This window comes from Physella acuta, unplaced genomic scaffold, assembly GCF_028476545.2.
Source record: "Physella acuta isolate Inbredline_101_S28 unplaced genomic scaffold, ASM2847654v3 ptg000837l, whole genome shotgun sequence".
Taxonomy (NCBI): domain Eukaryota; kingdom Metazoa; phylum Mollusca; class Gastropoda; family Physidae; genus Physella; species Physella acuta.
In genome coordinates, this window is record NW_026732354.1 from 107,471 (window position 1) to 133,080 (window position 25,610).

The 25,610-nt window shown below is 36.3% G+C and overlaps 3 protein-coding genes across 5 annotated transcripts in view; 2 read left to right on the forward strand and 1 right to left on the reverse strand.

Moving 5' to 3' along the window:
- Nucleotides 1-324: 324 nt before the first annotated feature.
- On the reverse strand, nt 325-3,584 carry LOC131951913 (sigma intracellular receptor 2). The gene is made up of 3 exons (XM_059314351.1): nt 3,418-3,584; nt 2,606-2,750; nt 325-1,974 (listed from the first exon to the last, which is right to left on the reverse strand). Exons 1-3 carry the CDS (start codon nt 3,526-3,528, stop codon nt 1,655-1,657), a joined length of 576 nt encoding a protein of 191 aa, XP_059170334.1. The 5' UTR covers nt 3,529-3,584; the 3' UTR covers nt 325-1,654.
- Nucleotides 3,585-4,700: 1,116 nt separating this feature from the next.
- Nucleotides 4,701-10,741, forward strand: LOC131951914 (matrilysin). Of its 2 annotated transcripts, none has more exons than XM_059314352.1 (8): nt 4,701-4,944; nt 6,281-6,360; nt 6,867-7,033; nt 7,765-7,840; nt 8,349-8,485; nt 8,994-9,091; nt 9,731-9,902; nt 10,153-10,741. In XM_059314352.1, the coding sequence occupies exons 1-8, from the start codon at nt 4,816-4,818 to the stop codon at nt 10,575-10,577; spliced, it is 1,284 nt and encodes a 427-aa protein (XP_059170335.1). In that variant the 5' UTR covers nt 4,701-4,815; the 3' UTR covers nt 10,578-10,741. The 2 variants fall into 2 exon arrangements, with proteins under 2 accessions (XP_059170335.1, XP_059170336.1); XM_059314353.1 differs by having other exon boundaries at nt 4,702-4,944; nt 9,731-9,890.
- Nucleotides 10,742-12,008: 1,267 nt separating this feature from the next.
- Nucleotides 12,009-25,610, forward strand: part of LOC131951915 (matrilysin) — a 29,433-nt gene continuing 15,831 nt past the window's right edge. For both annotated transcript variants that reach the window (XM_059314355.1, XM_059314354.1), the window contains exons 1-9: nt 12,009-12,536; nt 12,823-12,905; nt 13,292-13,458; nt 15,124-15,196; nt 16,898-17,034; nt 17,391-17,488; nt 18,104-18,263; nt 19,187-19,573; nt 19,717-19,881. In XM_059314355.1, coding sequence (XP_059170338.1) covers nt 12,078-12,536; nt 12,823-12,905; nt 13,292-13,458; nt 15,124-15,196; nt 16,898-17,034; nt 17,391-17,488; nt 18,104-18,199 — 1,113 coding nt within the window. In that variant the 5' untranslated portion in view covers nt 12,009-12,077 and the 3' untranslated portion in view covers nt 18,200-18,263; nt 19,187-19,573; nt 19,717-19,881. The remainder of the gene's footprint in view (nt 12,537-12,822; nt 12,906-13,291; nt 13,459-15,123; nt 15,197-16,897; nt 17,035-17,390; nt 17,489-18,103; nt 18,264-19,186; nt 19,574-19,716; nt 19,882-25,610) is intronic.

Consider the following 25,610-nt stretch of genomic DNA (forward strand, 5'->3'; position numbering starts at 1 on the left):
TTTTTTTTACTGAAAAGTAGATACTTAACTAAAACTAGACACTAACGTAAAAATGTATCTCCTTACTACAACTGACTCTGAAGCTTATCAAGAGAGATGTAATGTATAGACATATGTTTAGTAAATATTTTTAAACATGATTGTTTTTCCCTTTGTTTTAATGCTGGGTTTTGCTACTTGTTTTTATTCATCAATCGAGAATGAGCAGAGAGATATCAAGATTTTGAGTTTGGTAAGTGATGCAGTTACATAATGTTTGTGAAACTGTTGGCTTAAGTTGAATCAGTAAAAAATGTAGACTGTCTTTGTGATGTTAAACCCTCCCCCCGAAACAACAACACTCAACTAGCTCTATGTAGTGGAGGATCTGGATAGACAAAGTGGAAGTTATGGCAGTCAGAAACAAACAATTTTAGTCAGAGAGCTGAAGTGTGAAGGTGTTTTAATCAGTCAGTTCAAACAGAAAAGTAAAGAAAAACAGGAAACGTGTTGACCTCAACTCTATTTATAGCCCTGTAACACATCTAAATTAAAAATAAAGATGATCACGAATGTAATCATGGCACATAAATAATGAATAATAAAATATGTCTAGGTTAACATTCTAAAACTGAAAGTGTGAAAAGTGAAAAAGAAAATGTGAAGATAAAACCAATGAAAATATTACTGAAAAGTGGATACTAAAGCTGGACACTAACGTAAAAATGTATCTCTTTCTTTCTACAACTATATGAAATATTGTATCAAACATTATTACATACAACACATTTAAAAAGATAAGGGTCCTTCTAAAAGACAGCCTTATTTCAACTGACAAAATACATTCCAGGTACTTTTCTTAAACTTTAACAACATAAGTTAATATAACTTTAACAACACATTTTGATTTATCATTCTCATAATATGACATAATATATACTGTTACAAGATCTAGAAATACAAAAAAAAGTGGTTAAAATGAACCATGAACCCAACTAAGTAGGCGGCTGGGCATAGTGCTGACAATACTGTCCTTTCATATGCCAAGGTCACAGAAACAGGTAAACTCTACTTCACTTGCCCATTCACCGTCAGGTTTAGAAGGAGAACTTTACTTTTACTTTAAGTAGGGCCTATATTTCAAAATTTTTAGTTGTTCAATCTAAATATTTACAATCCAAAAACACAATTTTAAAATAACATTATTTTAAAAAAAAAGTTATGGTTCTTAATAACTGTACAATTCTTAGCTTGGTACTCAATCTAATTTTCTCAAAAAAAAAAAACAAAAAAAAAAAAAACCCTGACATTAACTCATGGCTTTGTTTATATTCACATTAATCATTAAAAACAATTGCTGTTACTTGTTTTAGAAAAATAATGCTGATCTTTCAATAATCATAAGTAGAGATCTAAAGTTTGGCAGGACTTTAAATTTAATTTTAAGGGGATGTTATTTAATCAAGGATTTAAATATTTTTCCCATTTGAATAATTTATATTTTAAAAATGTAACATGGTTTAAAGAAATGCCAAAAAATTTAATTAAAAGGTATCTAGGAGCAGAACATCTTTTTAGTTTCAATATCTAAAGAATTACATGGGCGAAAATAACATAGCCAGTAACTTTCCTTGGTGCAGACAGTTTTTTTTCAAACATAAAAGTAGATAGGAATCTATTTGACTTTTTTCTTTTTCTGTTGTTGTGGGCTGGCTGTTTTGTTGGCTGGTTGCTGTTTGGTGCTGGACTGTTGGGTGCTTGACGTTCTGTAAGACGAGCTGAACAACGAGTCAAGTACCAACAGGACAGGCACCAAGAGATAAGGAAAATAAAACCCAAGCAGCGTCAGACGTTCGTTCAAGTTTCTGGGACTTGGGTGTTTTTCATTGGAGAAGTCGTAGAACAGGATGTGTGCGCTGATTGGGATAAGTGTCGTGGCGACGTGTGATCCATAAACAACACAGGGCCAGCGTAGCCACTTACAATTCTTGGAGCCTGGAAACACAAAATATAATACATGTGTTTGTTTTAAAGAATTAAGTTAAAGCTGGTAAAATGTTAAAAAGTAACAAAAAAATTCCCTTTTGTACCTGACAGTTCATGGGGCTAGTGAAGTAGAGTTCACCTGTATCTGTAACCTAGGCATATGAAGGCATAGTGTTGTCAGCACTATGCCTTTAATTTCCCTTATGTGAGTTAAGTACTCATCAGAGCTAGGTGGACTCCGGGACATTCAGCTGACTTGAAACCCAATTAGAACTTGAGGATTTTAGGTTAGCAGTCTAGTGCTCCACCGCTATGCTACACCACCCCTTTAACGATTATTCATTTTGGTCCTAGAGACCAAGGACACGCCTGGCAACTTAACTAAATGTTGGTCTATATAAATTTATAAATACTGTGTGGCCTGAACAATGCTCAGATACTTCTTTGTCTTAATTAAGTCCTGTGTATTCAATCTAGAAAGCAAATTTAATTACTAAAATTCCCAGTGAATTTTTAATGTAAGCAAACTTGATTCACATAAAAGTTAATAAATTTTTAATTGTATGTAGATCTAGAGCTAATTATAATTGTAAAAACAAATTCTTACTATACTTTTCATTAACGTAAAATATCAATGTACCTTTGAAAAAACCATAGACAGCAATGAAGAAGAAAGGAAACTGGATAAGCAGTTCACAAAAAACAAATGACTTGAACCAGGTGGGCGCTGCCACCATCATGGGATCCCGAAATTCTCTGCAGTACCATTCCTTGACGTCAATGAGCTAAAGGGATGAGAACATTAGCATGATGAGATTAATTAACAGGACATTGGCCTAGTTATATTTAAGCAAAATAATCTAGACATTAAAAATACCTTTTTATTTAACGTTAATTAGATCCATAATTAATAATTAGATATCGAATCTAGCACTTAGCAGAGGATTGAAGTTGTTAATTTTCCTTTCTTACACAATATTACACATTAAGCTGTGTAGTAGTGTATGGGAGCTAGATTCTAGATCTAGATATCTAGAGGCCAAGTTATGAGTTAGAATCTAGTTAAAATAACAATTGTTTCAAATTTAGCAATTGTGAATTGATTGAAGTCATTTGATTTATACTTCATGTGATGTGGTATTGATTATTCGTTAGGCCTAGATTTCTAGATCTAGATAATCTAGAATAGATATTAGAGATACAGGTAATCTATTCTAAGTAGCTAGACTAGATCTAGATTAGATCTAGATCTACGTGTACATGATTGATTCATGATTCAATCATTATCTCATTTAAAATGTTAGATCTAGAGATCTAGATCTAGATAGATCTAGATTCTAGATTTCTAGATCTAGATCTAGATCTAGCTAGATCTTTTCTAGATCTAGATCTAGATTAGATCTAGCTACACAGCTAATGGATTTTGCTTAGTTAGGCAAACAACTAACTTACTTGTTGTGGATAATATTCTAAGGGTAGTACAGACTGAAAATCTACCAACAATGAAATGGGAATGTGTGTTAAGAAATAAAAGAAAAATACAATATCAAGGAAGCGAGCCATTTTTATTTTAAATCTAACAGTTCAAATAACACCGCCGAGTCCAAAGGTCAAAGGCTGGACATTTTAAAACAGCCAGATAAAATTTTCGTTAACACAGCCAAACTTAATCAAAGTAATGAAAAACAAAAAACCTAGATCTGTGTATGAATTTTAATGCACAAATGAAAGCATTAATAAGCTGTTGGCATTCTAACAGAAAAGATGCACATCACTTACCATGTGAAAATATCTGATTTGTGATTTCTCTAAGCGTTATTTAATAGATACATTTTAAAACTTAAAATCCTGTTATATAAAATGTAATGTTGACCCATAGCAATCGGAATCGGAGTATCATTTTGTACTAATAACTAAGGTATTGAAATACGATTACATCATATATTATAATTTAATGGGGGGGGGGGGGGGCTTATATATTTTAATGGTTTGGATAGGGGCGTTACTCGACGAAGAGGTTACTATAGGAGCATCTTTAGGTTACGCCCATACTTATAAAAATCCACATGGAGTTGGCAGGGTGGGGATGGGGGTGGGGAACTTAAACCTTCCGAGGGTGAACACTTAATAGTGTGTAGCTTGGTATATTTGTTTATTCTTATTAGCATCGGGATGTTCCAAGCTACAACAGGCAACCATATTGGCTCAAGAACTTGAAGGAAGACAATGTTTTCTCGTTTTGTTGTTGTTTCTGTTATGTCTTAGCTTATAACATTCGCGGTATATTATTAGCCACTTTGAGGAGATGGCATGTTAAGATTGTTTGTATTTGCATATATTTAGAGTATTTTCATGTTTACATTACGCTTTAAACTATAGTCTGCGTTAGTTATATTGAGATTAAAATGTGAACAAATAGTACACAAAAATCTGTAGCTGAGGAATGATTGGGAGGGAAGTGACACACATCACGGTAAGAACTTCAAGGTTAGGTAGAGTATAAAAAGTGGGGATTAGGAAAGTTTGGGGGTCCATTCTTCTACAGACAGCCATGACTTATTGAAGTTCAACAAAAAGTAAAATAATCGCAAATACTGACTTTGTTTTGTTTAATTAATAATCACATTCAAGTATCGACACACCCTAACTCCGCACCAGATTGTCAAGACCATACCACAATGAGTAAGTGGCTCACCACTTCGTATTTTAAGTGCAATTAGTGATACATTTTTTGGGTGTCACCATTTTTATGTCAAAAGACTGATTTTTGCAACTCCGCTCCACACGTTTCTCAATTCGCAGACCAGATTATTTATCGGATAGTGAACGTCTCAGAGCAGGTAGAGATACATGGGTGTGTACCACAGCGTCGCCTGTGTTTTGTGGTGGTTGGCGTGTGTCTGGCCCAGCAGCCGGGCAGGGGATGTTGTTCTGCTTATAAAGGACACACCTCTTGCTGGCAACTTGAAAGATTCTGTTGTAAGTTTACATGCATTATTTTCTCGTTTTGTAACTTATTAAACACATATAGGTCCTAGGCCTGTTTTATTTAATGTATTAAAACTTTCTGCTAAGTCTAAGTTTTTAAAATGCATAGATACATCTAGTAACCTTTAAATGTATCAGTATGGGTTACATCATCGAAGGTCTCTATATAAAAAAAAACAACACACACAATGACGTGAGAAAGGAGGGGGGGGGGGGGGTTTGGGTGGTGAGAAGGGAGTATTAACCCTCACCCAATCTAAAATGACTACTTTCACATTTTACATTGAAACTCTTGGTGATGACGCGTATATATATATATATATATATATATATATATATATATATATATATATATATATATATATATATATATATATATATATATATATATATATATATATATATATATATATATATATATATATATATATATATATATAAATATATATATATATATATATATGTAACGAGTCTATTTGCTTGTAGTGCCAAATGTTAACGAGTGTATTTACTCATTCTACACAACATCGACCACAATATAGATACTCGAAGATGCAGGTTTACCATTGATCCTTTTATTACATGAATCAAAAGAAATGCTTCACAATAATAGAATGAATCAACTGACCCCCAACCGTCCTCACTAGTCTTCACATAACCGAATGCACATGTCTATCGTCCCTATTAACACAATACGTCTACAACGTTCAGTAACCCACTTGATACTGCCACTCCTACTCCTCGTTCTCAGCTCTCGCCTTCCTATATATCCCTTCGTATTCGTAATCGTATTCGTACTCATATTCATACTCGTATTTGTACTCGTATTCTAATCGTTGCATCAGAATATTAATTGCGCAGCTCTGTCGTACAGTCCGCTTATTAGACCACCTGCATCCTGTTACGTCAGCCCCGTTTGGCCTTGGTCATGTCAAAGTTGACAGCGCTGTACTAGGTTCTTATGTCTCTGGTAACTCTACTAGTTACATATATATATATATATATATATATATATATATATATATATATATATATATATATATATATATATATATATATATATATATATATATTTTTTTTTTTTTTTTTTTTTTTTTTTTTCTTCAGCTCGTAAAATTTGCGTATATATTAAAAAATAACAATAATAATAATCTGTCAAAGGAAATTGAAAACATAACTAAATTGGGTGCTAGATTTTATTTCGGCAAACGCTTAGATGAGAAGCATTGTCGTTAGTTTGAGAAGATGAAAAATATAAGCAAATATATTTCAATATGTGAAACAACAATGACAATCTTTTGCTTCTCTTTACGCTCGGAACTGAAAGAATTACTTGGAAAAGTTTGGCTACATCGAAGATGCATCAAATTCCTTAACAAGCGCTGAATCGATTCAACAGGCGTTGAAGTAAAGCATTTAATTGTTTTGAAAATATATTTATTTTAACAGAAACAAAATATTCAGACGTAATACATTTGATAACTTTAACTTTAACGATGACAAATAAATATAGGTTACACTCTAAAGATACCTGACATACCATGTGAAAGATGATGTAGAGTTTACCTGCAAGGAGGGATACAGAAAATAAATTAGGAATTAATAACCTGAGACAGACCTTCCGCACCGCCCCCCCCCCCTCTCCACACATACAAACCCACGTCATAACAAAATTTTAAGTTAGACACGTAAATTAGTTGAAATAACCAAGTCAGTCACATATAACAATAACAGGAACTCACTCAAACACACAACACAGAAACTCATTTGTTTCCACTGATACACATAGACTTTTATACACTGGCGAGAAATTATTTGGAATTCAATTTACTTGATTTTGGTGAATGAATCTTAACACGAACAAATCCACGGTACCTTTTATGTTGCAAGTCCAGTGTCTTGTGATTTTCCAGAGATTTCCAAGACTTCAATGGCCTGGCTGTGACCGGCGAGCTGGACCCTGCCACCCTCCAGAAGATGGGTCAGCCCAGGTGTGATCTGCCCGACGTCATCAGGCCCGGGAGTCGCTTCTTGTCTCCAGTCAGGGGTGTTCGGTCCGCGGATGGGGAGAAACAGCCAGGTGAGGGTGGGGATGGGTCGGGTGTGGGGGTGGGGGTGGGTCGGGGGTGGGGGTGTTTCGTGGGTGGGGGAAACAAGCATTTCAACCTGGAGGTGGGTCGGGGTGGGTGCGGGTGGGAATCTGTTGGGGGTGTGGGTGGGGATGGGGTGTGGGTGGGGTGTGGGTGGGGATGGGTCAGGGGTGGGGGAAACAAGCAATTCAGACTGGGGGTGGGTCGGGGTGGGTGTGTGGGTATGAAATGGGTGGGGGAAACAAGCAGGAGAGGGTGGTGATGGGTCGGGGGTGGGGGAAAACAAGCATGGGGGAGACTAGCAGCTAAGAGTGGGGTGAGTTGGTGGGTGGGGGTGGGGGTGGGGAAACAAGCATGTCAAGGTGGAGATGGTTAGGGTTTTGGGAAAACGAGCAGTTGAGGGCGGGGTATTTGTGGGGGTAGAGGTGTTAGAATTGTAGGGAGTTTGCTTTTGGCTGAGTCGTGGACTTTTTGTGTTAAAACCTAGATGGGCTGAGTTTTATAGTAAGACTCCAATACTTGCAACACACAAAAACAATATCCACTGGACAGACCCTAGTATCGGGGTTGGTAAAAAAGACGATAAGCCTGTTTGATGATAGTCTTAAATTTAAATTTTCAATCCCAGTTACTCGCCGAAAACACTCTAAAAATAAATACTATAATACAAACAGTTATATTGATTTTTTTTAAATATAGATATGATTTTTCCTATGAACAGAGACAAAATGGTCGACCTCAGATCTGACCTATGGATTTGAAAGCTACACTAGTAAGTTGGAGCAAACTGAGATAGAGTAAGTTATATGTTGTTCAAAGTAAAATTAACATAATACATTGACACACTACTCATACTTTTACAAATGATTTCTACTAGTCCTGATCAGTATTAGTTGAAAGTTGTTTAAAATCGATAACAACTTTAAAAATTGATTGACACGATATGGATAACCTTGTATGTGTATTTGTCATAATGTTAGTATTATAGCGTTTGTGAATATGTATGGGCATAAAGTTAGTATATAGTTAGGTATATATATATATATATATATATATATATATATATATATATATATATATATATATATATATATATATATATATATATATGCGTATGCTTTAGCCATAAAGTTAGTAAATTAGTAAATAGCGTAAGACTTCAAATTAAACTTGATTTTCTGTATATTACAAATATAAGAATACATGCTATTGGATTTCATATATACGCCTATATCGTTTCATGAAGCTATATTCTTTTAATGTAGTAGGCAAGCTTGCTATAATATGCAAAGTATCACTTTACAGAACCGCCATTTCCAATGCTTTCCGGAAGTGGTCTGACGTAACGCCGCTGACTTTCAATGCTGGCCAGGGATTGGTTGATATAAATATCGGCTTCAATCGCCAGGAGCACGGTGATGACAACCCATTCGACGGACAAGGTCAGACATTTAAAAAAAAATGTCTAACAAGCTTTTTTGTAGGCCACTGTGTCTTGTCCAACTGTAAATGGATTTGTCATCAAATAAAAGTTTTCACTTTTGACTCATTGTAATGCAGCGATTATTTTTAAGCCTTACAGATAAACTTATTTTCCGATGACAATGCAAGCATATCCCTATTTCAATCTAATAAAAATATATGCTTAAAGATGTTTACAAACCAGTAAACTCAATACATATTACTAAATTTTACATATTTGATATAAAATTTTAATATTCGGTAGATTTTTTGAATAACTAGTAATATCTTAAAATAGTAGAGTAAAAAAAAAGAAAAGATACCTACGTATCAGATTGAATACTGAACTATAAATGTCGGTCACCTAAATAAAAAGGTAGTTGAGTTACCGGTCTTTTGAGAAAATATAGTATAGTTCCAGCGCGGATTATCCGGCATTGCACAAATGTATCTTGTAGCTCAATTTTCAAAAAAAAAAAAATGTTTCAGGTAAAGTACTCGCCCACGCATTTTTTCCCGGCAATCATCAGCTGGCAGGTGACACACATTTCGATGACGACGAGGAGTGGACACTCGACTCACCTCAGGTAATTACGTGCCCTAATTATAATTAGGTTTCATCTTTCTTATAAACTCTGTTCGCATATGTTTAAATGAAATTTTGCAAGGAGAGAATGCTTGGCTAAAATAACATTATTGAGTTAAAGTAAAATTCCACTTTAGAACTTAGACAGATAAGTATAATGTTTCTTGACCTCGGCTTATGAAGAGATGGTGTGGTCAGTATCATGCTCAGCCGCCTTACTTTCCCAAACGTAAGTCTGGTACCAATCAGAGCTGGGTGGACTCAGGGATGTACTAATCACAAGGCCGAACCGAGATGCGAACTGGAGTCCTTCGGCTAGCAGCCAAACGCTCTACCTTTCGACCACGCCATCGAGTTTGTTTTTGTAGCTGGTTTTTATTTCTTGACGAAGACATTTTGTCCATAAGTACGTAAAGTAAGATCACTGCTAAGATTGTTTATACTTTTAGATTACAGATTAAATCGTAATTTATTTCGACGATTGAAATTATTATAGTATTGACACATAAAAAAGATCATAAATGTAACACAATATATTCCAATACCTGTTGAATGAGTGTACATCGACACTGTGAACTTGTGTACACAAAAGTAGTAAACTAATGTCACTGAGTCATGTGTGTGTGTGTACACTTTCCAGGGCAGAAACCTGGAGATGGTGGCCGCCCACGAGTTCGGACACGCCCTTGGGCTTAAGCACAGCCGACACCATGACGCCCTGATGGCGCCCTACTACCAGGGCTACGACCCCAACTACGCCCTCCACCAAGACGACATAGAACGCATACAAAAAGTCTACGGTAAGATTTCCGGTAAGATTTCCGGTAAGATTTCCTAGACCAAAAGAAAACTGTTGAAATGTTTTCGTTCTCTATGAATATGTTGGAACACCAAAGCTACTTTCAAGCCTACCCGATAAGAAAGTCCATATATATCACCATCCACCACACCGAACGAAAAAGAATTTATATAGAAAATATATTTTTTAACCATGATCTACCCTCGGAAAATGTTGTAGGTATTGACCCCCACTCTTGTAGATATATATTTTTTTTCATTCAGGCACAAAAACCAACCAAGCTTCAGACAAGTCGACACTGCAACCATCGTCGCCCCCACACATGGCAACCATTCAGCCGATTCCTCCCCCACAACCACCCAGACAACCCATCGATGCCAGAAAACCTAAGAAACCTATCAAAAATAGAAAACCTAAGAAACCTATCAAAAATAAAAAACATAAGAAACCTATCAAAAATAGAAAACCTAATCCGAAAAAAACCAACAAAAAAGAAAAACCAAAGGGTGAAATACACGTAAAAAAGGACCAACCTAAGCATCACCGACCTAAGCGACCGATTGTATCAAAGACAGCTAAACCTACACACAAGACTGACCATCACAAACATAAATCACGCCAGTCACACAAGTCACCTACTGGCCATAGACACAAACATCACCACAAGTCCAATAAAAAACACGGCTAACCAAAAAGCAAAAACACGGCTGACAAATAGAAGGTACCACTGACCAATAGAAAGCACTACTGACGAACAGGAAAACTGCATTTTAATCCAGAATGTTATTAATTAACTTACTGAAGTAAACCTAATACAGGATGTTATTAATTAACTTACTAAAATAAACGTAATCCAGAATGTTATTAATTAACTTATTAGAATAAACTAAAATTCAAAATCTATTGATTATTGAGTTGTATTTTATATTGATTCTTAAATGTATAATTAAAAAAAAAACACTTTCTATTGGTTGATAAATGTTTCTTTATTAGAAAAAAAAAAGACGACGAAGCAATTGGAATTTTTTTTCTAGCACAACTAAAAAGTTTCAAAGTTGATTAAAGGAAGTTTAAAAATAACATTTTTTATACGGAGTTTGCAAATTATTCCTTTCGTTGTTAAATTGTAATTTTATAAAACCCTGTTAACATATTCATCGGTTTTCAATGTATTTTATTCTAAGAAGTAAGAAAACTCATTGTTAACATTTGTTAATTTGATAAAGGTTTAACGACTTAAATCTATATAAAGCATGTACATGGCAACTGCCTACTTTTAGAATGTAAACTGTTGCAATTCATATTCAAAGATTTCTATTTTTTTTTTTTTGTTTTTTTGTTAGTCACAGAAAATATAGTTTGAATAATACGTTCGAAAATCCGCAATTTGTAAACAGTTAATTTTTTTTGGCCAGATTAAACTCATACAATATCGTCTATTTGGCTCAAATTTAGCAAGGGAACTTTGAAGACGTCTAGATTTGGTTTTACACTGAGGCGTCGCAAGGCGGGGGCGGGGGGTGCGGACCGCACCGGTGACACCATTTAGGGACGGTGATACCAAAACAAAAAAATGCACGATATGTTGAATACTTTTTTTGGCCAGTTCATCGAATGGTTAATTAGAGATAAACAAGTATTTTAAGTACATAATGACGATCACAACAAGGGAAGGGTGACACCATGACGTAACCAAATAAATATAGAGAAAATAATGCTACATCCAGCTGTATTAACAACTAACTATAGGTAAACATCCTTAGATTAAATGCGAGCTTTTACCAGGGGGGGGGGGGGAGTATGAAACCAACTGCAAAATTAGAGGGAAAAAATAAGGGGGGGGGGAGAGGGACACCATGAGGTGCCGCACCGGGTGACACCCGACCTAGCGACGCCACTGGTTTTACATGGTGAACAGGGCGGGTAGGTGGTGGATTTGGGAGGTAAACGCGGTTAAGAGTTGGGAACGAAATGCACTACATCGCCTACATCTTATCCAATGTTGAAACTCGACAGTCATAACACAAGAGTGAGTACTCATCTTCAAGTTGTATTCCCGCCCCACCTACTTCCGTTGGTTATATAAAAACTTCTATCTATAAAATTAGTCTTGTTTATCATCATGGGGAAGAAAAAAGAAGTGTAGGGAAGACTGTGGTGTGTAAGTGTTAGACTGGACATTTTTAAAATGTGTGTGGAGGACGCTAACATGCGGTGTTGTCGTCTGGTTGTTTGTCTGCTGGTGTTTGTATATGTAGGCGGTTGTACAGGTGAGACGGTTCATGTACCACGTGATGAGTCGACAGGTGTATTGGTTCCAGGTGATGCTATCATAGGTGAGGGGAATGTAAAACAAAAGAATGTCTCGGTGACTCGGGGAGTTGAAGAAACAGGAGATCACTCATCAACTGAGGTGGTTAGAAAAGTTCACTCATCAACTGAGGTGGTTAGAAATGTTGGAGATCACTCATGGATTGAGAACACTCAACAGAGCTGGACAGACGGCCTGGCTTCCACAACAAGTTACGACGGGACGGGGAAAACACAGGGAAACGACTCACTATCTCAGGTGTTTCGCAAACCTCGCGACACCAAAGGTGTTTCAGGTGTTGTGGATAGTGTGTTGAATTTCTTCGCCAAAGGGAAGGTAGGAACTAACTATAATATTCGCTTAAAATTTATTTATATCATTTTGTTCTCGTCGATTTCATTTAATTTTTTAACATAATTAGCAGAAAAAGACTTTAATTGGGTTTTATATATTAGTGAGGTAGTTCAGGTGCATGGATAGAAGAGCGGGGTGAGAGGACATTGTGTTAGAGCGGAATTTATCAAAAATTTATTAAAAAATGAAACTTTCTATCTTATAAAAAATACATTTGTCTTTGTAAATACATACATCTTAAAGTATCAAATTGTGTCCTCACCTCTAGGCGTTTCTGGAGAGGTTTGGGTACATTGAAGATGTCTTGTCAGGGGCCACAACCCCTGTTGGAGCTATCAAAAATGCACTGAAGTAAACTTTTAATAATTTCCTATTGTAGTTAGCGTAGTTTAAGTAACCTCAGGCTATAAGTGTGTTGATTGATTGGCATTGATAGGAGTGGCATCAAATTGATGTTATTGATCTAATTAAAGAACAGTGTTTTCAATTCATCGATCTAAAGAAATCAAACTAAAACATCATCGATAAAAGGGCAACTGATCAGTGAAATTGGGGTTTGTTTGCTAATCGAAGTCAATATTTTAATATAATCTTCACACATAATGTCTAATTTTGTTGGAGGAAACATCTCCAATAAACGAGATATGAGCGAAGAAGCCAAACTATAGGAATATATAAAGGTCTAATTTTTAAAGTACCTGACTTAAGTTTTCCTGTGATTTGACTTCTAACGTCAGATCTTTCCAAGACTTCAACGGTCTACCTGTGACAGGTGAGCTCGACCTAGCTACCGTCACCAAGATGCTCCAGCCCAGGTGTGGCCTGCCTGACGTCATCAAACCCGGAAGTCGATATGCCTCGGTGCCTTCTGGGTACAGAGCTCCAGGGTCTGCAGAGATGAGAGGTAGGTGTCGTGTAGGGGTGGGTAGGTGTCGTGTAGGGGTGGGTAGGTGTCGTGTAGGGGTGGGTAGGTGTCGTGTAGGGGGGGGGTAGGTGTAGTGTAGGGGTGGGTAGGTGTCGTGTAGGGGTGGGTAGTTGTCGTGTAGGGGTGGGTAGGTGTCGTGTAGGGGTGGGTAGGTGTCGTGTAGGGGTGGGTAGTGGGTAGGTGTCGTGTAGGGGTGGGTAGGTGTCGTGTAGGGGTGGGTAGGTGTCGTGTAGGGGTGGGTAGGTGTCGTGTACAGGTGGGTAGGTGTCGTGTAGGGGTGGGTAGGTGTCGTGTAGGGGTGGGTAGGTGTCGTGTAGGGGTGGGTAGGTGTCGTGTAGGGGTGGGTAGTTGTCGTGTAGGGGTGGGTAGTTGTCGTGTAGGGGTGGGTAGTTGTCGTGTAGGGGTGGGTAGGTGTCGTGTAGGGGTGGGTAGGTGTCGTGTAGGGGTGGGTAGTTGTCGTGTAGGGGTGGGTAGGTGTCGTGTAGGGGTGGGTAGGTGTCGTGTAGGGGTGGGTAGGTGTCGTGTAGGGGTGGGTAGTTCTCGTGTAGGGGTGGGTAGGTGTCGTGTAGGGGTGGGTAGTTGTGGTGTAGGGGTGGGTAGGTGTCGTGTAGGGGTAGGTAGGTGTCGTGTAGGGGTGGGTAGGTGTCGTGTAGGGTGGGTAGGTGTCGTGTAGGGGTGGGTAGGTGTCGTGTAGGGGTGGGTAGGTGTCGTGTAGGGGTGGGTAGGTGTCGTGTAGGGGTGGGTAGGTGTCGTGTAGGGGTGGGTTCAATATCGCTGAGTATAGGTGTGTTGTAGGGGTTGGCTCAATAGACACATCTGAGTGTAGGTGTCGTGTAGGGGTGGATTTAATAGACATCTGAGTGTAGGTGTTGTGTAGGGGTGGGGTGGGTTCAATAGACACAGTTGGTTGGTAGGTGTCGTGTAGGGGTGGATTTAATAGACATCTGAGTGTAGGTGTTGTGTAGGGGTGGGGAGGGTTCAATAGACACAGTTGGTTGGTAGGTGTTATGTAGGGGTTTGATTGGTTGACACAGGTGATAGGTAGGTGTCGTATATGTGTGGGTAGGTGTCGTGTAGGGTTTGGTTTGGTGGGCACATGTGATAGGTAGGTGGCGTGTCGGGGTGGGTTCAATACAGCTGAGTGTAGGTGTCGTGTCGGGGTGGGTTTAATAAACACAGGTGAGAGGTAGGTGTCGTGTAGGGGTTGGTTTGGTAGGCAGAGATGGGTGTAGATGTCGTGTATTAGACACAGGTGATAGGTAGGTGTCGTGTAGTGGTTGGTTCAATAGACACAGCTGAGAGGTACGTGTGCTGTAGGTTTTGGGTTGGTAGGCAGAGCTGAGTGGTTTGTACTCTATAAATAAATTAGGTAGTTTATCTAAACTAGTACAATCTATGCTGTTTGTGCTAGTATTCTATAAATAGCCTTGGAGTATTTGTTGCCTGGTTTAGTGACGCTGCTGATGACACTTAAGTAATTAAAAGTATAACAATTATGAATTTGATGCACTCTACCCAAATCTATACCGAGACTTGACTTGGCTTGCATCGACAGTATAACAATCTACACGTAGTACGGTATAGTCTAGACCAGCCATACGTATCTCATGTTAAAATCTTAAATCACATGCATTTCTTCTCTAGCCAAGTGGCCGAAAAATGACCTCACCTACAGACTGGTCAGCTACACGAGAAAACTGGGTCAAGGCCAAGTGGAGTAAGTCACGTGACAGTAAATATAAGTATAGAACTTTCTAGTTATATCCCCTTCAGTAAAGGTATAGACAGCTTAACAGCTTACCAGTGGCGGAACTAGAAAAAAAAGGCTCCCCCGCAAAGAAAAAATTAGGGCCCCATATATATATATATATATATATATATATATATATATATATATATATATATATATATATATATATATATATATATATATATACAAATCTATACCCTAACTCAGGGATCGGCAACCTGCGGCTCGCGAGCCGCATGCGACTCTTTTGATGTCAAGATGCGGCTCTCCAGCTCCTTGCACAAATACTAATAACCTTAACAAAAAAATTAAATGTTTGAAATAAAAAAATGTTAGTGGCTCTTTAAAACCAGGGAAATTTTGAAAATTGTAACTTTTGGCTCTTCCGCTTCAAAAGGTTGCCGACCCCTGCCCTAACTTAGTAATTTGGCCTACTATATGACCATTCTGAGAGAACGAACCAAACAAATTTAGTCCAAACCCATCTTGGGCTACAAATTGTTAATGTCATGACCACTACTAATAAGGCTGGTCAAAAATATATAAAGACGTAAGCTTGATTCGTGAAAGGTTTCTCGCGTTATGTTTATTTTTTTCATTTTTGGCTTTTATAATATCAATTTTGAAAATATTGATTTTTATAGCTATACCATTGTTTAGTACGTCTTATTTAAATAACAATTCAGAGAATCAATTGCTTTTTAATATACATAGTACAAAACTATTTAAATGAGCTTCGTGGGCATACCTATTTTAAAGAATGGAAGTAAGTCATGGACGTAGTTTGAATATTTGCCTACCTTTCAAACTATAGCTCTTGTAGATTTTAAAATATTTTTCTACGCAACAATCTCTGCTATAGTAGACCTGTTTTTTTTTTTTTACAAAACCACTTTCAAGATGCATGAAAAACATAATTTTTGAAAAAAAAAATCATTGTTTTTTGGTCGGAACTGGGCCCCTACACGTCCTGGGCCCCCCCGCATTGCGGGGTCTGGCGGTATGGTAGTTCCGCCCCTGCAGCTTACATATATATATATATATATATATATATATATATATATATATATATATATATATATATATATATATATATTAAAGAGCTTCTTTAAAAAATCAATTAGGCAAAGAATTATGCAAATATACAGATACTTGAACGCAAGTAGTTGTCTTCAATATATAATAACGATCTACACATAAGATATAAACAAAAGTGGAAATCGTGGGTCTAGTTATTCATTACAGAGAGACAAACACTAATTTAAATCATAATTGTAAAAAATTAGATAATCGAGTACATAGAGGACAAATGCAGTATGTCCACTTTTTTTGTGAAATCAATGTACCTTATTACTTATATTGTCAATAATGCAAGCTACAAGAACACTCATGTACAATGTCAGAAAAGTAGAATGCAAATATTTTATGTATGTTTAAACATAATATTTTTGCACTATTTTAAAATTGGAATGAGATTTGTAAACTCATTTTTCTCGAGATTATATTTTTTTGGAAATACTGCATTGTCCTCTATACACTCGTTATGTTAGGTTAAGTATATTACTAAGAACCAGGCACCGCCCACGTTAAGCACCGGTAATTGTAAGCCCATCAACACTACATCCAGCTTTGTCATATATAGTGGTGACGTCATTTTTTGCGTTGCAGCGACGCCATCGCTAGAGCTTTCCGGAAGTGGTCTGACGTCACACCCCTGGTCTTCAGGCGAGGTCAAGGAGCGGTGGACATCAACATAGGCTTCACTCGGGGTGACCATGGGGACGGCAGCCCCTTTGACCGACAAGGTGACCACTTTGGCTTATTTTAGAAAATGTTTTTTTTTCATAGCTGTATCCAAAAAAAAAAGATCATTCATATAACAGTGGCATTAGTAGAGCTGTTAAATCATGGGTTAAGATAATAATTGAACGGATTTTGGTTTGGGTTAGGGCGTAACGAGTTAGATTACAAACTAAAATTATATTGCATTCATAATTAAAAGTTTACTTCACAATAATAACTCCTTTGTGAAGATTCCATTACATTGGTATTACTTCATTCAAAGATGAAAACTATGTATATCTAATATTTAAAAAAAAAGTGTTAGCTTTTTATGAATGTTTATTATCGACCAATGCCCCCCCCCCCCCCCCCCCCCCAGGAAACGTACTAGCCCACGCCTTCTTCCCTGGCTATGGTGAGATCGCTGGTGACACACATTTTGACGACGACGAGGATTGGACCGTCAACTCACCGCAAGTAAGATGTAACGATCGTTATGATTGGTCGATAATTTCTGAGTTCGATTATCTCGTCCAATGGCATTATTAGATACTATTTTACTCCAACATTATTTTCGTTATAAATCTCTAAAAATAAATTCTGGTATCAAAACCGCCATTTAATGTTGATCTTCATTAACAAGACTCCACTGTAAAAAAAAAAATCTTTCGGGAGCTTGAAATTAAACAAGTGATGTTCAGCTGAGTTTTTTAAGGCAACAATAGGCGCAATGCACCGCCTCCCCGAGCTAGTAAATTGCCCCCCCCCCCCTAACACCACTCCTCGGTCAAAATATATAATTTAAATCGAGAAAATATATTTTAACCAGTGTCCGCCCCCACCCCTGAAATTTTAAGTTAGCCCCCCCCCCCAACCCACCTCCAAGGAGGATTGAAATATTCCTTCCGGGGTCGAGAGCAGGAGCAGAATGCTAGAGAAATGTATACTGAGTACAGTTAAATATGACTGCGTTAACTATGTACACATGCTTGAGAAATGTATGTTACCTACAGTAGACGAAGCCGCCCTCAGTTATCACCCTTGTCCAAACAAAAGTTCTTTACTATGAAATTATGATTTTCATAAACACAGGGCGTCAACCTGGAGATTGTCGCCGCCCATGAATTCGGCCACGCCCTTGGACTTGAGCACAGCCGGCATAAAGACGCGCTGATGGCGCCCTTTTAACGGGAGTATGACCCCAACTACAAGCTGCACGCCGATGACATTCGCAGGATACAGGAACTCTATGGTCATATGTCATTTGTGTCATTTGGGGGAGATTTCACGGTTGTAGGATGTTGTTTAGGGAGCTTGAGGATGCTGTGGATGTCATTTGGAGATGTTTATGATGTTAGGGATGTATTTAGGGTGATTTCAGTGTATTGGAAGCTTTTTGAGGGAGATTTAAGATACTAAAGGTCTCATTTGGTGGAAATTTAAGCGTGTTAATTTGTCAATTTTGGGAAATTTAAGCACGTTATGGATGTCATTTGTGGAGTTATGCATGTTACAGGGGTTATTTGTGTAAAATTTAAGATATTAGGGGTATCATTTGAAGAGGTTTAAGTGTCTTAAGGTGTCAGTTTAGGAAGTTTTAATGATGCTAGACATAGTATTAATGGTGTTTTAATGTTAGCGTGTCTCATGAAAAGCTTATAGAAATAACGCATAATTTAGAGAACTTTTTTTGGGTGTCATTTTGGGAACTATACAACAGTCTGCTTCATAAACAATATATCTTTAGACACCAAAACACACGATGACATGTGGGCCCTAAATGACATTGATGAGAAAACACAAAACTGACATCTATACTGGGCATTGTAAGATATTTATATGAGTTACCACTACATCTTTAGAACTGTAGATGTCAAGTGCCTAAATACTTCACAACACTGCAATTCAAATCATTCCCACTTCACCCGTACCACTATTCTAATAATAGTAACAAAACAACTTAAAATCACGCCTAAAATGCACACTGTCGTGAAATTAGTTTTTAGTATATGTTGTTACATGCGTATGTTAAAAAAATATGTAGATCAATGTAAGTTGCCGACCTTATACGTCTCAGTATAATGGAAAAATGCGCTGCGTGGGGTACACTGGCCCCACCAGACCTCTCTGGCTACGCCGTTTAATGTTATTCGGGTTTTACTTTTTTTTCCACAGGGGCATCAAGACAAAGACCTACCACACAAAAGCCACACACGAAAAGACCGGCGACAAAGCGACCTCCCACAAATCGTCCACCCACAAAACGGCCTCCCACAAAACGTCCACCCACAAAACGGCCTCCCACAAAACGTCCACCCACAAAACGGCCACCCACAAAACGTCCACCCACAAAACGGCCACCCACAAAACGTCCACCCACAAAACGGCCACCCACGAAACGCCCACCCACACGACGGCCACCCACAAAACGGCCACACACACAACGGCCACCCACACAACGTCCAGCCAAGCCTCCCCAACGTCGGCCTGGTTCCAACACGCCGAGGTCCAGAGATCCTCGAGCAGAGTTATGTTCCCTTACATTTGATGCCATTGAACAAGGTACAGTAACCGCTGCTAAACTGTTGAGTTTAAAACATTTTCTTTCTTATCGCCCTTATTAAAATGCACATAGAAGAATACTGTTTTTTAAAAAAAAAAACTTGCGGTATTAGCTATTACATTGTGTAATGTAACGTCCACAGTTCATGATGGTAGGATCTACGTCTTTAAGAGAGAGTTTATGTACTGGTTGACGCCCGAGGGGGTGTCTAGCCCACGCAGGATAAGTGACGTGTACCCTGACGCCCCAAACTCCCCAACCGCTGTGGTGTACGACAGAGTTCGTAGACACCTGTTTATTTTTAGATGTGAGTAGCTCGTTCTTTTATACCAAATCACACACACACACACACATACACACACAAACACACACACACACACACACACACATATATATATATATATATATATATATATATATATATATATATATATATATATATATATATATATATACCCGTGCTTTGCAACGTTAAATCTTTTTAAATGTACCAACTTGGGAACAGAAAAAAAACTAAACACAATGCCAACACAAACACAACACGAACACAAAAGAAAACAAACACAAAAGAAAAAACAAACGCACATAAAAACACAAATGAAAACACAAAGACAATGCAAACAAAATGAGTGGATTTTTAAAAAAAAAATACCGCTCCTGGCATAATTATTAAAATATTTTAATTAATTAGTTTTTTCGACCCTAATGTTATTAATGTATCCAATGTTTCTAGGAATCTAAACGAAAATGATATTTGACATTGATTCGTTGAATATGTTTTAGGGATTTGCGTGTATTTAATATTTTCTTTACGTTATGCGAAAGGGTAAAAGCAGTGGCAACTCAGAGGCGTTTCAAGGTTTTCGTTGCAGGGGGAGCGAAAAGAGCAAAAAAAGGCGCCGAATTTTTAACACGTTCTATATACGTGTTATATATATATATATATATATATATATATATATATATATATATATATATATATATATATAATTACTAGCTGTATTTCATTACTTCGCTATGGTGTAAAATAAATTGAAAGTAGCTCTCTGAAGAAATAAGAAAAAACACACAATGTAGGCCGACAAACAAAAATCGTATCAATCTAAACAAAAATATACACACACTACAACCAAAATCAATGAACGTAACACAATCTGTTTTGTAATTCTTGTAAAAAAAATTTCTTACATAATAATTATTGGAAATTATTTAAGACAAGTGAAATAGGGGAGATAATCACTCTCTTAATATAAATATGTATATATCTACACATTTAATTATAAATGTCAAAACAAATAAATAATAACTTTAGAATATAATGAAATAGTTTAACATTATTCGTATTTACAAAATGTCTTTGTCTATAATCAGAATTTAATATATCGTCATCATAAATGCTAAAGTATTACAGCATAATGAAAGTTTTTAAAATCAGAGTTGGTATAAAACCACACTTTTCGATATAATAATAATAACAGCCTACATTTAACTAAAATATACTGCTTCTTTGTGTTCTTTAAAGATCATTTTTTATCATAGTGATAGGTATGGGTTAGATCACTGTATTGATCACACACCTTTTTACTGGTAATTACAAAAACAATTACGATAGAGAGGGTTAGGTGTGAGTATTAATTGACCGTAATTATAGAATCACTTTGTGTGGCGATTACGATAATAAATAATCACAATTTATGTAAACAGTTCCATTGCGTTTATAGGATTTAAAGAAAAAATAAAACTTATTATCTGTTTTTTTTTTATAAATTAGACTCTTTTTTTATTTTCAAATAAATAAAAAAATTTGACAATTGACAAAAATATAATTAAAACATTCATATTAAGTGTATTTTAGCACCCTAATAGACAACCGAGTTTCCCTTTGGAATTCCGTCTATCTACTTCTATACCCTACCTCAAGTTCTGACACTAAGAACACGCTTCTAACGTTAAATACATGGTACAAAATTGTGACACACACACCATGCTATCTGTACTACCATAAAAGCTACAACCATATATATATATATATATATATATATATATATATATATATATATATATATATATATATATATATAGTAAGGAAAGTTAAATTTGGTGAGTGTGTATTTGGTTTAAACAAAAAATTCAAGTAATTCACACAAGCTATTTTTCATGTTTTACAAATTTTACCAGCATCAGTATCCATCCACCGCCATCTGTTTTTGTGTCGCATAAAATATCTTTTCCAGTTGCAGTTTTCATTATTTCTCGTTCACTGAATTGCTCTAGCATAGCACCCTTTTCGCACGTTATCTAATGATAAAATACTTACATATTTTATTTAACCGAACCTACCCTGAAGGTAGTTACTTTACATTGAAGAAATAAAAAGCTATAGGGCCTACAATGTCAAATTAGGTGAGAGTATAGCGTACTCGTACTATTATATATCTGTAGAATCTAGGTCTTCTAGGCTAGTTGTTAGTGTTTATTTAATGCCTCAAGGTTTTTGTGTAGTTTGCGTAATCAGCCAATCAATTGCTCAGTGCAAAACATTGGGGGACAGAACACAGCCTTGTTGGAATCATAAATGGGTCAGTGATATTGCTACCACATGAGTTGGAAGCTTTCAGATATGATTTTGATAGCATTTTTGGATTTCTCAGAAAAAACAATGCTACGGTAAGTCATTTTAGAGATGGCTTCTGTGTAGAGTCTAGACTATCGAAAGCATTTTCAGAATTAATTATAGAGTGCTGCTCCATTCCTAATGTCAACATAAATATGTACACATATTGTATTTTGAAGTGACATGCCTTCTTGGCAAACTTAAAAACCTAAATTAACATAAAATTGCTACTGATAATTTATTAACTGGACGTTAGATCCTAACCCGTTGCTGTGTAATAAAGAAGACAGTTTTCTTGGCTTAATAAAGTTTTTGCCACTGGAGTTTAGTTTAGAGGAACAGAATATCTAAACTTTTTATGGGACTTTTAATAGGATAGACACATAGACAGACAAAAAAGAAAGACTGATATACAAATAAAAAGACAGAAGACGAAATGACGAACAAAAAGACAGAATGACTTACGAGATCTAGAATAGGCCTACTTACATCGTCCTTATATAGATAGAGCGCAAAGTCACCTGCAATAACACGTAAAAACATAATGATTGAAAGCGAAACAAATTTTAATATGCAACTCTAATTAAGTTGGAAATCTATCTATATAGTACTAACAGCGGAAAGTGTATATTTATTTTTGTTTGTTTGATTTTTCTTTATTTTAAATGTTTTTAATATGTCTAAATTCTAGATCTAGAATGTAGGCCAATAATACAATGAATAATTTAATTTCTTTACTAAACGAATTCATTCAGGCCTTAATTATTATATATATATATATATATATATATATATATATATATATATATATATATATATATATATATATATATATATATATATATATATATATATATATATATATATATATATTTCAATGGAATTGGCCAAATTAAGTAATAATTTAATTTAAATAATATTCGCGTAATTTTACTTTCTTGCGCTGGCTAAAGTATAGTAACTCAATATATTTTCTCCAATTGGTAGGTAGGCTTACCTAGCTGACCGAGATGATAGTGTAATAGACACCATGTTGGTGGTAAGGATACGAAACTTATCATGTCAATGTTAACATTTTGTGTTTTATTTTTCCCACGTTGGAATATCGCAGCACACTCTATTTGTTTTAAATAGTTATTTTTTAATTTGACATTAGCTACGAGGAAGTTTGAGCTCAGATAAAATTATAGGAAAAAAATTCGATGTTTTTAAAAGATAACAGGTAAGCTAAGATGTGGCTTGTTTTTAGATGTGAATAATAAAATTGCTTTTCGGGACTTGGCGGGACACGGAGCAGGTGAAGTAGAGTTCACCTATTTATGTGACCTCAGCCACAAAAACATGCTGCCTGAGATGATGTAAAGTCTTTTAAAATGTGGGGTCTGGCTTTTTGAGACGGCGTGTGACAGTAGCGAGGGGGAGGAGAAACATAAATGTGGGGTCTGGCTTTTTGAGACGGTGTGTGACAGTAGGGAGGGGGAGATGAACATGAAAATAGTCATATTTCAGAGAAATTGGTTTGGTAGAAGTGGTCCGAATCTGCTCGCCAGTTTCGATCCATGACGGACGACATAAGCCCGACAAGAGCACGAGAGACATTCAGATAGAGCAAGTTAAATAAAAGATTGTAAACAGAAGGTACGATTCTAATAGACATGAAGGACAGGTAATGAGATGTATAAAAAACTTTAAGAATAATCTAAATTGTCGGATTTGGCTTCTTCGATTGTGACTTTTGTCAAGGATCAAAACAAGTACACCAGTTAACCAAACTGAGTTCGTGTGCAACGTGTATGAGTAGACATCTGTAAGTATTTCTTAGATTATCTATATTATGCATATGCACATATGCACACACATGCTTAAACACATAAAAAAATCAATGTTCTTATGCATTTTGCGAATACATTTACAAAGAAATATAAATACTATGATACATAAACATGTACATATATTTACATTTATACATACATATCTCGCCTACATACATACACATTGTCACACAAGTAAGTTTAGTTGTGCGTATGAATCATTTACAAAATTGTCCACCTACTGTATTCGACAGAACGGAGAATGGGAGATAAGGGTGGACATTAGGTTCGGAGGTAAACATTACAACGCCAGTCTACCAAACTAAGAAGAATGTCAATATTATCTATGCCAGGATATTTTTTAAACTGCTATGAGTAAAAAATGAAATAGGAATTAGAAAATCAACCTACCAGGAAAGATACAAATGTTGGCAACCAACACTGCAACAAATATTACAGCAACCATGATAAAATTGTGTGTTGTTGTCTCAGCTCATCGACCGTATTTGTAGGCTACTTCATCTGATGACGTGACTAAATCCAAATTTAATTAATTTTTATTTGTTTACTAGGCTTATGGTTGTGTTTTATAAATAAATTATTTTTAGATTTGTGTTTATTTTATTAACTGTTTAATTTTTAATTGGAAAAGTGTTGAAAGTCTATTCTCGCAAAGATAAGTAGACATAAAAGGAACTAAAACTAGAAAGGAAATCAATCACGTTTGGGTATTAATTGCTCCGTACTACATCAAACATGTGCGCAGTTTTTCATATGACGCGGAGTCATTCCGCATATAAATGCCCCGAGGTAATATTCGTTCATTTTGTATGTTGATGTTCGAATATATTATCTGCTGGTTATGATACTCTCTCCATCCACACCATGTCGTTAAAGTGTATCAAAAGGTCTTGTTTAACTTGGACTTCCAAGAGCAAATTGATATCATCTTTCAATATAAAAAAAACACGATTCACAATATTTCTTTTTGATAGCCAGCGTATTGCAGTGTAGAAAATCAAAACCTCGTGATCTTTATTCATGTCTTGGCACAGTTCTTTAAAAAGACAAGTGTTTAGGGCTCTAGATTTAATATAATTTACGACTTTTATTAGCAACGAGCCGACCCGCGGCATATCATACGCCGCTATTTAGTTGTTTAATTTTCTACTTTTCAGTAATTCATAATTTGTGAATTCGACAGTACCAATGCTGACACTGAAAATATTTGCTTTAAAACACAATTAGTAGGTCGTTAAGGACGATACTACCCCCTCCCTTCTTTCCCCCAACCCCTACCCTACAACCCCCCCCCCCCCCGTGAAAGCAACCTCCTCTTATTTACCTCCCTATATAAAATCGTTTCAAACTAAATTATCTGCCCCTAATAGCCGTCACTAAACCCGGCTCCACGAATGTAAACATACACCGTATACACATACACGTTGATAACAAACAATCAAACTTGTAACTCAATATAATATCATAATAATATCATATGAGTTGTATAATCAGTGCATACACTGGGTTTAAAAAAAATGTAAGGGATTACAATGTTTCTAGAGGATGGAATTAAAGATTTCCAGCATGATAATTGTGTAAAAAAATACA